At 33.2% G+C, this 15,275-nt stretch overlaps 2 protein-coding genes and 1 long non-coding RNA gene across 4 annotated transcripts in view; 2 read left to right on the forward strand and 1 right to left on the reverse strand.

The window, feature by feature from the left end:
- LOC110029461 (PHD finger protein ALFIN-LIKE 1-like) overlaps positions 1-15,275 on the forward strand; it is a 52,130-nt gene that overhangs the window by 27,683 nt on the left and 9,172 nt on the right. The gene's annotated exons all lie outside the window — the stretch shown is intronic.
- LOC110029460 (putative nuclease HARBI1) lies at positions 4,068-5,879 on the reverse strand (the record flags this gene model as incomplete). The annotated part of the gene is given in 3 exon segments (XM_020731763.1): positions 4,068-5,027; positions 5,098-5,329; positions 5,407-5,879. Coding segments are annotated over 3 exon segments (1,196 nt in total), but the record flags the coding sequence as incomplete, so codon positions are not given.
- On the forward strand, positions 7,455-10,004 carry LOC110029462. 2 transcript variants are annotated; one of them, XR_002294546.1, is made up of 4 exons: positions 7,455-7,534; positions 8,314-8,453; positions 8,527-8,684; positions 8,758-10,004. It is a non-coding gene; the product is annotated as an uncharacterized LOC110029462 (long non-coding RNA). The 2 variants fall into 2 exon arrangements; XR_002294545.1 differs by lacking the exon at positions 7,455-7,534 and having other exon boundaries at positions 8,276-8,453.

Genomic DNA, 15,275 nt, shown 5'->3' on the forward strand with positions numbered 1-15,275 from the left:
ATGCAATCCTGCTTAAAATCGCTGTCAGTGGAGGGATCTCATCTGATTTGATTGCTATCAGGTAAGTAACATTGCAATCCATTTTCTAAAGCACTATTGGGAGCCACAGAAATCAAGTCGAGGTTTTTGGCCTGGGTGATGTTGCGGTACTAGTGTCGGAGTTTCAGTTGTTTGACAGATTTCTTTAAATATAGTCTCATGGAAGGTTAGCGGAGGAATGAGAAACTGATTTTGCTGTAACCTTCGTTTGAGCCTGAAAATTCTAGAGAAAGAAAGGAGGGTTCCTTACAGTTCGACATTTTAGAGTCAGATTCTTAGTGCAACTTGATGATTTTATGTATGGGAACACATTACTCGGGTTGTAAGTTTGCTGTTTAGAAAACCGTCAATTTAAATAACTATTAGTGTTTTAATGTGAAGCCATTAAGCGAGAAATTTGCTGCAAATAATAACTTCTTACAAAATTTGAAAAGATCCATTAAATTACGTCTTTTATGTTAACCCATAAACCTGAGAACTTTGTGCCTAATAATAACTTAATAATTGCCAAATTTGAAAAGAACCTTCAAATTAAATTAAACTATAAATTCATAAGCTCTTTAATTTTGCATTTCAATTGAAAGTCCAACCTAAACAGATTTGAATAAAGTCAAGAATATTTGCAAGATCGATTCTTCATTTTTCAAGGAAAAGACATGGACACAATTTATTACTCTTTGGTAGTCACTTTTCTACCATGCTGGATGGAGCAACACCTTTCTTAGATAATGTCATTGAATAGAAAACTAGAACTTATTAAGCTAAAAATTCATTTATATGCTTTAGATTTTAATTTTTAAAAGACTAACATCCTAGGTTCAACTGCCACTATTTCGTTTAGCTAGAGGTATGAGTAAATCACATATGGAGCAAAATTTCAAAATAGAGTGGCAAGCTTTAACCCTTTAACCACCTAGAATAACAAACTATGAAAAATAAGGTCTTTGCCTTAAAAAAAAAGAAAAATAAAAGAGAAAATAGATCTTGCACAATAATAGTTTCTTGGCCATCATATGACTCAAATTAACATTCGATTTCTTACGAATCAACATGATGATAAAGAAATTGCTATATGAATCATGTGGCTATAGTCATTGAATGGAGTCATAGGAATTACATAGAATCCATGGCTACATGGAAAATGAAAGAAAGAACCCCCACAAAAGGTGTATGGATCTTGGTGTTGCAAAAAAATTACCTGGTTCAAAAACAATTGACTATGATAAGTTTAGTATTTGATATTTATCGAGAAAGACATGATTATTGTGCTTCCTGTATTATTGCACATTCATCATTATATATTGGTCTAATCATGCCAATGCAAAATATATTATTGGAAGCCATCTTAATATAATCAAGAAAAAGTAAATCTTGAGCAATAATAGTTTCTTTGCCATACGATCACACATATTAGCATTGAGTTTCCTACATGATCAACATAAATGATAAAGAAATTGTTATATGAATCATGTAGCTATAGTGATCGAATGGAGCCATAGAAACCACATGCAATTCATGGCTACGTGGACACCGATGGAATGATCTCCCACAAAAGACGTATGGATCTTAGTCTTGCAAAAAATTGCCCGGTTCAAAAAGAACTGACTATGACAAGCTTAGTATTTGATATTTATCAAGAAAGACATGCTTATTGTACTTCAAGTCATATAATGCATTAATCACTATATATAGTTCTAATCATACCAATGCAAAATATATTATTGGAATTCATCTTTATGGACACAATTTCATCATCAATATAGCCTCAGGATTGGATGTTAAGAACTTTCTAGAGTAGTGATGCACATAAATTTATATGGAGGTTATGAAAAGAGTAATCCAAGACATTCACAGCAACTTCGTAAAATAAAGTCAGATAAGACACTGAATTAGGATAATGCTACAATTTTTTTACTTGTGTTGCATGATTTTAGTTGGTATTGCCTTTCTCATATTTAGTTTTTTTTTTTTTTTTCATTTCTTCTAAAAAATTTTGTTCGAATTTCATCTAAACTTGGTATTGCCTTACGTTATCCCTTAGTTTAATGTCCACATATATCTCTAGTGAAAATAGTGGCAAACCTAAAACTTCCTTAATTAGCAGTCAGATTTTTTTGTAAAGAACTTTATGCAAATCAATCAAGTCACACAAATTATGAAAATGAATGGTATGGTATAAGACAAGGAATGAAAATGCTAAATAATATTAGCATCAGCAGTGATGCTAATAAAGATCTCAAGCTGACTTCTTGATGAAAAAAAAAAGAACTTAGAAAACTTAAATATAAAACCTTATAGATGTGATATATTTATATGGGCAAGCAATCTCTTAAAAGAAAATAATCTAAACGACTTACAAATCAACTGTGATGAATTATTCACTTTTACGTTTGAGATTATATATGGAGATTTAAATTTATTTTCCTATTCATCATTAATTAATTTTCTGAATTACTCATGTAGCTTAACTCTTTCCATACGTTTTTTCAAAGAATTTTTTATAACTAAACTAATAACCAAAATTAAAATTAAGATGGATTTGATCATGTTTGAGATGATTATCATTTTTTATTCATCAATTGTTTCTTTTTTTGTTTACTCAATTAGCTTATCAACTATAGTAGATGTGATTAATTCAACTTTTTGGGAGTAAATTCAATGTCTATTGGATGTCCAGGTTCATAGATATTCTGGTTTTGATTCTTGATCAATACTAAATTTAATTTCTTGAGTGTTCTAATGTAGGGACAATTTTTGTTTTAACATCATTCGATGTAGATTCATATCTTTGTTGCAAATTGTCTTTTGCAAGTAATACATTCTCAAAAGAATATTCTTGAACTACAGTTTCTCTACTAAAATAAGATTTAATCATATATTATGCTTTTGTTAGTGTGTGTAATATGATAACTATAGAGGTGATCTTATTTATTTTTCTCTAGCTTTTGAAAACCTGACCGAATATTGAACCGGTAAAGGATGATGTTCAAGGTTCAAAATTTGAACTGGAGTTTCAACCGAATGAAATAATAAATCATAAAGTTAATTAAAAATAACATAAATAATGTAATAATAACATAATTGATGCTTTAAGAAGTTTGTTACAAAACATAATATGACATAATAAAATCATCTCTCCAATCAATTTTGTCAGATGGGATTAAACCTCTTTTAATAGTGGTATATTTTAGAGGTGATATTAAAGTTTTTGAGTGTATGTTTAGCAATATTAAAGTTGAGGTGTTAAATATTGAAATCAATTTCTCTTGGAGTGCTTTTGAGCGAATTATTCTTATAAAAATAAAGGTAGTTATTTAAAAATAAATAAGGTCTTAAATTATTTTAATAAAATTTTCATATATTTTAATACTTTATATAACACATACTAATAATAATAATAATTTATTTAGGAAAATGTTAATCACAAAATAAAATATCCAATATTAATATTTATACTCCTATCTTTTTTAAGAAATTCTATTTTAATTTTGTGATGAAAAAATATATATATTTTTACTAAAAATGATATATTATTAAAAATATTTCATGAAAAAAATTGTATGAATCTTATTAATCACAAAATAAATTTTTTTTTGTTTTTTTATTATATTGATTAATTATATAGTAATCATTTTTATTAAATTGTTTATTCTATTATGCAAATCAATTTATCAACTTTAATAATTTATAAGTTTCACTTGCAGTAATTGTGTAACTCTAAATAAAAATATTTTTTTCACATGCTTTACTTTTAGGGTCTGTTTGGCGCAGCTGTGGATTATTTATAATCTGCTGATAAGCAGATTATTCTGATAATCTGATAATCTGCAGATTATCAGAATAATCTGGCTTGCTGTTTGGGGCAGCTTATTCAGACCAACTTATTGGTGGTTAAATGACATTCATGCCCCTGTTTGAATCAAAACTGTTTGGGGCAGCTTATTCAGAATAGCTTATTGTTGGAAAAGAAACATATAGTGCAGAAACATACGATAATCACAGATTTTTTCTAAAAGATACCATACAGTTCTCACACCTTAATGAGTACCAGGAGAACTAAAAAAAGGACAAATACAAGTACAACAACAAGGAGAAATATTAAAATATTCAACTTAAGACTCTGGCTACGCCTGTCCTCATCTGCACTGTCAGCCGGAAAAAACATCGGATTCACATGACTGCTGGCATGACTACTGTCAGTGTAATATGATGGACTATCGGCCCACCTGAAGAAACCACAACGGGCTGAAACACCCCTGGCACAACCATAGAACTGCCTCCCAAAGCTATGCTCCTTACGTGACGTTAGCAACGGAGACGGTAGTCCACAATAACACAAAATCCCTCTGTCTGTACTTGATATTCTGGAGGTCATGTTGGTATAACTGTGAAAATAACAAAAGAATGAAATGTCAGCTTAAGGTATTTAAAAAAAAAAACATAATTAAATGGGTATGAATATAAACCTAAAATCTTATGAAAAGAAAACTTGGTTGATCAATAGCCACAAATAGCATCTGTGATAGACTCCCTTAAAGCAATCATATCAGCCAAACTATCAGCATCTTGATCTTCAAAATCATTAGATTCTATGTCCTCCTCAGGTAATGAATGCCCCCCCACATGTCCTGTTGGTTGCTCTAAAATATTGAGTTCATCATTGTCAGCCATACTGAAGTCTGTATCTGATTGCGAGGAATGTCTTCGGATGAAGTTATGTAGTGCCATTGTTGCAACCACAATGTACACCTGCTTTTGGAAAGGATACGACGGCATATCACGTAAGATGACCCACTTCTTCTTCCAAACTCCAAATGTTCTTTCAATTACCCCGCGTAAAGATGAGTGGCGTTTATTAAACATTTCCTTTCTGCCACGAACCGTGCCACTAGCTCGCTCAAAATCAGGAAGATGATATCTCGTGTCCGAGTAGGGCTTCAGGTATCCCCGTTGCATAGGATATCCTGCATCAACCAGATAATATTTTCCTGGTACGAGAAACAATGTTAATAAAAAATTGCACAATCCCACATATTCAAATTACTAAACAAAACTAACCTGCTGGGGGGTGAGGGAAACACTGCGATCTATTCCTCGTGGCAAAGGAGAAAATACGACTGTCGTGTGCACTTCCTTCCCAGCCCGCAACCACAAAAGTAAAACACATGTTGAAGTCGCATACGGCCATGACATTTTGCGTTGTTGAACCACTACGACCGATGTATGCTACCTTCTCGTTGTTAGGTATTCGGGCATCAACGTGTGTACCGTCAATTGCACCAATACAGTTCTGTTTAGTTGAAAAACAAGAGCGTAATAATATTATTAAAGTATATCATGTATCAAATTAAAACCACTAATAATTACCTTGAAATATGGCATATATCGAGGATCGTTGGCAATTTGTTCTGGAGTAGTAGCAAATGATGGATCCTCTGGTTTAATTATTTGAGCAGCTAAGCTAATAAGTGCCTGTATTCCTTTTGAGAAATAGCGACTAATTGTTTCAGATGAATGTTGAAATCTTTCCATAGCTCCTCGAATTGACTCATTCTGTGCCAGAATGTACAGTGTTATTGCCAACACCTCCCGAGACAGGGTTCTAGAAGAACCATGAAGGCCGTGATTTAGACATAACTCGTTTAGAAGATCCATAAAAATCGTTCTCGTCATTCTGAATATATTTCTGAATCTTATTGGATGTCCCGAAAGCATTTCACTAACCCATCTATCTCCAACAAAGGTGGATGTCATACGGGGAATGCGAGTAGTTCTACGCTGGTAATAGTCCAACAGCAATATCGCAACGGCTGTAGCAAATGCCATTCTCCTACGACGTTGACGTTGCGGGTCCATCCTAAATGATTAACAACATCAACATTAATATTCAATAATAAAAATTCTCATTTGCTACATATAGAAAGATTAGACATGTACAATGACACATATAGAATAACAAACATATATTAAAAAAAAGAACAACACAAGTAGAAGTTCAATCAGTACTGATACATAATGAATCCATAAATAATATCATTCCTCAAACAAAACCCGCAAATATTCAAGCCGCATTTCAGGCTCAAGCGCCATGAATATTTTCATTCTAGTTGAATCCTCAAGTTTTTTTACACACTGTGCGTGAAATCTTCTATCTGCAACAACTTCAGGAATAGTCCCCAAAAGCCTCAAACAGTCTACTATGCTTGCATCAGAGATAGGTGGAGCGGCAAATGCTTCAATCAACCGATCGAAGGAGGTATTCATAACATGTTCTTTCTCTTTATTTTTCTTAGCAACCTTCGGCCTCTTGATTGTGCTAGACTCCCCCGTCTCCCTCTGATTAATGCTACGCACATCTTCATCAGGTGTCAATGGTTCAGGGGTAAATTCATCTGGCATCCCTGAAAAGGTACTTTCACTTGGGTTGAAAGTAAATTTTCCGGTAGCGACAATACATTTAAACATTATGTCGAGTTTTTCTTCAAATTATTTATTATCAAATTTTTAATCGTACAAAGCTGTATTTCTCACTGGAGAGGACTACAAATATTAAGTACATGTGTAATATGAAAATTCTAATCCATGTACCTCAATTTAAATTCCAAGAAAGCTAGGATAATTCACAATCCCAAAAAAAATTGTCAATGAGCTGGCCTGTCTCAAATTACACCGCAGGCAAATTACAACACAATTTTCATTTCTTTGGCTCAACACCAAAACCCATGTGTTAATTGCATCACATCGGCGGCTAGAAGCCAAAATCCTACAAATTGTAACATGAGAAGGCCGCAAATACAGCCGAAAATATCTAAAATAATAGCATTAAAAAGATTCCCACATCTAATGTAATCCTTAAGATTATGCATGAGCAGTAGAACTATATGTTGTTATAAATCTTCTGTATTACCATTTCTCAACCATAAGAGATGCAGCACAATTCAACTATTTCAGCCAAGAAAAAACAAATTTTTAAGCCAGTAGGAGTCAAACCGAGTTGCAAGGAGCTAAACTGGACCAATTTACAAGACCTTTTGGGCCCATTTTTAATTTACAAAACCTGCTCACACCCAACATATCAATCATCATCATGCGTATAATCTACACATGCCACACTATATGTTGTTATAAATCATCTGATAGTTGATGCAAGACAAGTCTCAATCAACAATGCCTTATTTGGTTATTGATTCAAGCAAGAAAAATCTTGAGAAGACTTTTAGCAGACTCAACTCTATTGTCATGCATAATCTTAAGGCAAATTACAACACAATTAGCAAGAAAAATCTTTACAAACATCAGCCAACGCTTTTACGTGAAAGAACAGCCAATTGGCACCATAAAAACATGTGATCATTGTGTAGGATGGAAATGAGGTGTTCCAGAAACATGAGGTGTATTACTTTCATTGTGTAGGATGGAAATGAGGTGTTCCAGAAACATGAGGTGTATTACTTTCATTGTGTAGGATGGAAATGAGGTGTTCCAGAAACATGAGGTGTATTACTTTCATTGTGTAGGATGGAAATGAGGTGTTCCCTCCTTCTAATGAGGTGTTTCAGGTACATGAGGTGTATTACTTTCATTGTGTAGGATGGAAATGAGGTGTTCCCTCCTTCTAATGAGGTGTTTCAGGTACATGAGGTGTATTACTTTCATTGTGTAGGATGGAAATGAGGTGTTCCCTCCTTCTAATGAGGTGTTTCAGGTACATGAGGTGTATTACTTTCATTGTGTAGGATGGAAATGAGGTGTTCCAGGAACATGAGGTGTATTACTTTCATTGTGTAGGATGGAAATGAGGTGTTCCCTCCTTCTAATGAGGTGTTTCAGGTACATGAGGTGTATTACTTTCATTGTGTAGGATGGATATATTACTTTCATTGTGTAGGATGGATATATTACTTTCATTGTGTAGGATGGAAATGAGGTGTTCCAGGAACATGAGGTGTATTACTTTCATTGTGTAGGATGGAAATGAGGTGTTCCCTCCTTCTAATGAGGTGTTTCAGGTACATGAGGTGTATTACTTTCATTGTGTAGGATGGATATATTACTTTCATTGTGTAGGATGGAAATGAGGTGTTCCAGGAACATGAGGTGTATTACTTTCATTGTGTAGGATGGAAATGAGGTGTTCCAGGAACATGAGGTGTATTACTTTCATTGTGTAGGATGGAAATGAGGTGTTCCCTCCTTCTAATGAGGTGTTTCAGGTACATGAGGTGTATTACTTTCATTGTGTAGGATGGAAATGAGGTGTTCCAGAAACATGAGGTGTATTACTGTCATTGTGTAGGATGGATATATTACTTTCATTGTGTAGGATGGAAATGAGGTGTTCCAGAAACATGAGGTGTATTACTGTCATTGTGTAGGATGGATATATTACTTTCATTGTGTAGGATGGAAATGAGGTGTTCCCTCCTTCTAATGAGGTGTTTCAGGTACATGAGGTGTATTACTTTCATTGTGTAGGATGGAAATGAGGTGTTCCAGAAACATGAGGTGTATTACTGTCATTGTGTAGGATGGATATATTACTTTCATTGTGTAGGATGGAAATGAGGTGTTCCAGAAACATGAGGTGTATTACTGTCATTGTGTAGGATGGATATATTACTTTCATTGTGTAGGATGGAAATGAGGTGTTCCCTCCTTCTAATGAGGTGTTTCAGGTACATGAGGTGTATTACTTTCATTGTGTAGGATGGAAATGAGGTGTTCCAGAAACATGAGGTGTATTACTGTCATTGTGTAGGATGGATATATTACTTTCATTGTGTAGGATGGAAATGAGGTGTTCCAGAAACATGAGGTGTATTACTTTCATTGTGTAGGATGGAAATGAGGTGTTCCAGAAACATGAGGTGTATTACTTTCATTGTGTAGGATGGATATATTACTTTCATTGTGTAGGATGGAAATGAGGTGTTCCAGAAACATGAGGTGTATTACTTTCATTGTGTAGGATGGAAATGAGGTGTTCCAGAAACATGAGGTGTATTACTTTCATTGTGTAGGATGGATATATTACTTTCATTGTGTAGGATGGAAATGAGGTGTTCCAGAAACATGAGGTGTATTACTTTCATTGTGTAGGATGGAAATGAGGTGTTCCAGAAACATGAGGTGTATTACTTTCATTGTGTAGGATGGATATATTACTTTCATTGTGTAGGATGGAAATGAGGTGTTCCAGAAACATGAGGTGTATTACTTTCATTGTGTAGGATGGAAATGAGGTGTTCCAGAAACATGAGGTGTATTACTTTCATTGTGTAGGATGGATATATTACTTTCATTGTGTAGGATGGAAATGAGGTGTTCCAGAAACATGAGGTGTATTACTTTCATTGTGTAGGATGGAAATGAGGTGTTCCAGAAACATGAGGTGTATTACTTTCATTGTGTAGGATGGATATATTACTTTCATTGTGTAGGATGGAAATGAGGTGTTCCAGAAACATGAGGTGTATTACTTTCATTGTGTAGGATGGAAATGAGGTGTTCCAGAAACATGAGGTGTATTACTTTCATTGTGTAGGATGGATATATTACTTTCATTGTGTAGGATGGAAATGAGGTGTTCCAGAAACATGAGGTGTATTACTTTCATTGTGTAGGATGGAAATGAGGTGTTCCAGAAACATGAGGTGTATTACTTTCATTGTGTAGGATGGATATATTACTTTCATTGTGTAGGATGGAAATGAGGTGTTCCAGAAACATGAGGTGTATTACTTTCATTGTGTAGGATGGAAATGAGGTGTTCCAGAAACATGAGGTGTATTACTTTCATTGTGTAGGATGGATATATTACTTTCATTGTGTAGGATGGAAATGAGGTGTTCCAGAAACATGAGGTGTATTACTTTCATTGTGTAGGATGGAAATGAGGTGTTCCAGAAACATGAGGTGTATTACTTTCATTGTGTAGGATGGATATATTACTTTCATTGTGTAGGATGGAAATAGAATGTTCCAGAAACATGAAAACTGCTATACCACTTGTTACAGAAATTTGAATATTTACATACATACCACTTGATTCTTTACATATTTGCTGAAACTTCAAAGGCATGTAGAAGCATTCGTTTGTTGTTCATACATTCCCCATATCAGAAAAAATGTCTCAGATTTTTTAAAAATTTGAAACATCTTCGATATGGAGAAATGTCACTGTAAATCTCATTTGAATGCCAAGATATGTGACTAGTGTCAATTAATAATGAAGTGGCTAGCAGTAAGAGGCAAGCAAGATCCATATAACAGAGTTATTGGCTGAAAACATAGTTATTGGCTGAAATCAATTCACTTGCTGAATTTAATGCCATTAACTGAAACCATTTGGAATAATTCTAATGAGCATTGTGTCTCAGATTTTGAGGAGAACATATGGATGATATTATATGGTCATACACTTGTTACAGAAATTTGAATATCTACATACATACCACTTGATTCTTTACATATTTGCTGAAATTTCAAAGGCATCTAGAAGCATTCGTTTGTTGTTCATACATTCCCCATATCAGAAAAAATGTCTCAGGTTTTTAAAAATTTGAAACATCTTCGATATGGAGAAATGTCACTGTAAATCTCATTTGAATGCCAAGATATGTGACTAGTGTCAATTAATAATGAAGTGGCTAGCAGTAAGAGGCAAGCAAGATCCATATAACAGAGTTATTGGCTGAGAACATAGTTATTGGCTGAAATCAATTCACTTGCTGAATTTAATGCCATTCACTGAAACCATTTGGAATAATTCTATTGAGCATTGTGTCTCAGATTTTGAGGAGAACATATGGATGATATTATATGGTCATACACTTGTTACAGAAATTTGAATATCTACATACATACCACTTGATTCTTTACATATTTGCTGAAATTTCAAAGGCATCTAGAAGCATTCGTTTGTTGTTCATACATTCCCCATATCAGAAAAATTGTCTCAGGTTTTTAAAAATTTGAAACATCTTCGATATGGAGAAATGTTCTGGCAATTGCTTAAGAATGGATATTTTGCCTGGTGATATGAGTAATCTTACTATTTTCATATTTCAGAAGCAATAGTTTTTTGACTAATCATATGTATAGACGACTAAGCAATAATTTGATGTTACCATATGTCATGCTTGCAATGTGATATGCATAATCCATAATGTCAAGGTCATATGCATAATCTGATTTGAACCAACAGAAATCGGGTAGAGATGAAGAAAAGAATGGCCGAATTGTAGCATGTAATAAAGATACTCCTTTCCCAAATCCATATTGTAGCATTCAATAGAGATGCAACGGATAATGTAAACAATTTTTTTGTAAGACGTTTCCCAGTAATGGAAGTTCTTTGTGAGACAGATGCCAAATCAAGAGAAGTTTTAGAAGAATATGTTAACTACCAAACAATCACTCGCAAAACTCAGAGATCCGAAGCAATAGAAGCAGGTACATGTAGAAGAACCAAAAAAAATTCATCGATCCATAAAACTCACGAATCCAGATCTTACCGGAGAGGGAAAAAGAACGAGAAATCGAGCCCTAATGATGCTTTCGTTCGGAGAGGGAGGAAGCGAGGGGAGAGCGCGAGGGAGATCACCAAGGGCAAAAGAAGGAATTGCAGCCCTAACGCCAACAGCCAACGCCGAACGCAGGAGGCGCCCCGCGATCCGCATAATGAAGAAAAACCGAACCGCGGGACGCAGCGTTCAGAACGCCGCCGAACGAACGCTCGAAACAAACGGGTAGGCGGCGTTCTGAAAACGCCACCGTCGATGAAAAAGCTGTGCCAAACAGGGCCTTAGTCTCACTTCTCAAAGATGGACTCACTAGTTGATCTTTAAAATAAAGGTGTAGAAAGTATAAACAAAATTCAATTATTCCAAAAAATTGGATACCTTTTTGGATTGGTGGGTCCATGACATTAAATAATATGTTTATTTTATTGTTATATTAGTCCTTAGTCCTTACAACTTAGTGACAAAAAACTTTTAAGCACAAGTTGTAAAAATTTGGACCGGAAACCATTTCGATGGGTGAACCAACATTTCAACCGGTTTTTGGCTGGTTCGATGTTGCATAAGGTTTTTAACTAAACAAGACCAGCCCTGAACCTGGTTCGACCGATCAAACCGTTTAAACCGGTCGGTCCGGTCCGGTTTTAATACCTTGATTTTTATTTGGGAGCATAAATCATGTGGCATAGTCCTAATAATGTGGTTGTCGTTTCCTCAATACATAAAGTTTTGTATAAATTCTTATGTAATATTTTTGATGAGTTGTAGCTTAAGTTCATTTCTAGTGTTTTGCTTAAGATCTATAAGGAGATAAATTATATTATGATAATAGTTGAAGTCCTTATACGGTTGCTTAATGTTAGGAATCATGTTTTAAAAAAGTCAAAGTTTGTGAATTAATCATTTGATTGGATGTAATTAGACACATTATTGATTTCAAATTTCATAAATTCTATGAAAATTCTCAAAATTGCAATTTAATCCACATTCAAAATGAGTGAAAATGAAATCTTAGTTGTCTTGCACTTATTTTAAACTTACATGAAACCCAATGAGCCTTAAATAAATTTTAGCTATAAGACTCATAAATCTTATGTAACACTCAAATGCTCCATAATGACCTTATTTATAATTTTGAAATGAATCATGCAGGTGATATTAATTGCAATGCTAACATAGGATGATTGAGTACTTCTTGCATTGATTTTGATAGAACAAGTTTAACTATCTGGGAATTACATAGTGTAACATTCGAAGAATTCTCTTAAATTTTTCAGAAGTCTTGGGGATTATACCTTTCATTGAATATTCTATTAGAAGTTTGAACCTCTTCGTAGACCCGTTGTTTTTGTCTTGAAACAAAATATAGCTGATTTTGTTTATATTGCATCATTCAATTTTTTAAATTGTCCTACTTGAAGCTGACTCCACACTGCAAATTTTAAGCTTAGACGTCCTTTGTTGTGGGATTTCTTAGGGTGAGTATTTCTAATTGTAATTGAATATTTCGATGCATGAACATACATAATTTAAATTGAAAATTTGCAGTTTAACAAGCCGCTAATAAAAATATTTTCTCCTCTTTTAATGTAAACCAGAAAAATATGAGAAATTCACACTAAACTCTCACTAGTTGCCTAAATTGAAGAAATCAAGTGAAAAATTTGAAGTCCAAAAAATATGCAACCTAATTTTAATTCATAAGTTAATTGGAAGCCCATGGTTATAGGTTTAACTAAAAATAAGTACACAAAATTAAACACGAATTTTTTATAAGAGAATAAAAAAAAATTGACCAAGTAGAGAAAATCATCTCTCATGCTAATACATGCTGATAACCTGGATTTTTGTACTTGAAAGTACCAACAACCAACTCAGCATGCAAGATTGAACTAAAAAAAAATTATCTTTTTTTTTAAAGCAAAAAACCTCCCTTACATGCCTTACATTATATATTTATAAGCATCAAATCATACAAGGGGCTACCAACAATGTTGTTCATCATAAGTTTTGAATACTATACTTTGGAAGACAATGTTTAAGTAGAATGACATGTTTTCACTGCCCTAACACCGACCTTTTGAAATATGCTTTTGTACATGAGTAATCTTTCCTAATTTACACATAAGAGCTGTTACTTATAAATACAAGAACCCTTGAAAGTGGTATATAGAGAGAGGGTGCACACATACATAGATTAACTTGTAGCTACAAAAATGGCAAAGGAACTGAATCTCGTTGTTGCATTAACTGAATGGAGAGTGAGTGGGAAAGAACTTGGATAAATACATTATGGACATATGTTATATTTTTTATAAATATATTGTAAAATTGTTTGTCACAATCCGACCCGTGGCGTGAAATTAACCGGACGGGAACATGCATTCGGATCGTAATAACTAAATTTTCTATATTTATCTATAATTTAACAGATAAAAGAATCACTATTTATACTAAATTAAAATAACAAAATTACATTTTGCTCCTTACTGGTTGTCGGCATCTTCTGTAAACGTTTTCTTGTTTGTCGTTCATCTTTTAATCACTTAATTAACCCGAAAAGTTGATTAAAATTACTGTGAGCTAAACAAACATGTGAATACTCATACTTTTAAACCACAAAAATACATGAAAAAATAAAGTAAAATGTATGCCTGTTAAACTTTTAATAAATCAATATAAACATTTAACATGCTATGCAATATATTACTTAAATCAATATTAACATTAACAAGCTATTCAATTTATTACTATGTCAATATCATGCTAATATCATTCTATATCTGTACAAATCATTATAGGTGCAGTCTAAAAATTGTACCACTTAAAGTTCTTTAATATTAATATCCATTTCCATATTCGTGCACAAATGCCTTAATGTTCTCTCACTAGTAACATCAAGAGGTGACTCTATCATAGTCAGTCATGCACATATAAAAATTCTATCAAAATTATTATTTACTAAAAATATATTTTATTCCCATTTGCGTATAATAAAATATACTTATAAATTATTTAAATAATGCTATGTACACATATCATTCTTACAATATGAGCAGAAGTTTACTAGAATTTAAAATCCCTAATCTATAATAATTACAACATAATTAATAAAAGTACTAATTAATGTTTTTGGTCTAGAAGAAAAATATCACCACACTAAAATAATGACTATTTACTTCGATGTCAATTAATTTGTTATTTGATTTGCCTTTATATCGAATCTTTTAAAATTGAAAGCCTAAACATGAGTATTCATATAACAGAACTTTAATTCGTTATCATTTTAAGTAGCTATTAAATTTGCTTTATTTAAAATATTAAATTTCCATTATTTTTCTTTGTCGACTTGTGTTAAGAAAGGCAGAGGTAGACCTAGGAAGACTTGGGCTTATTGTATTAAAAATGATCTTAATTTACTAGAACTAAATGAAAATATGACACTAAATAGGACGCAATGGAGAAAAAGGATTCATGTAGCCGACCCCACGTAGTGGGATTAAGGCTTTGTTGTTGTTGTTGTATTTTTCTTTGTCGAATCCTAATTAATTTTATTTTGATATTAAAATTCATTAATTAAATATATAAACTTAAATTTTCCTTTTTTGAAGTTTGCTCAGGTCATTCTTCCTTCTCTGGCTCGTTCATTTCGCCACCTTCTATTGCCCTCCAAGTCTTTTAACACACACACACACACACACACACACACAGATA

The sequence above is a fragment of the Phalaenopsis equestris genome, unplaced genomic scaffold (assembly GCF_001263595.1).
Source record: "Phalaenopsis equestris unplaced genomic scaffold, ASM126359v1 Scaffold000573, whole genome shotgun sequence".
Classification (NCBI taxonomy): Eukaryota; Viridiplantae; Streptophyta; class Magnoliopsida; order Asparagales; family Orchidaceae; genus Phalaenopsis; species Phalaenopsis equestris.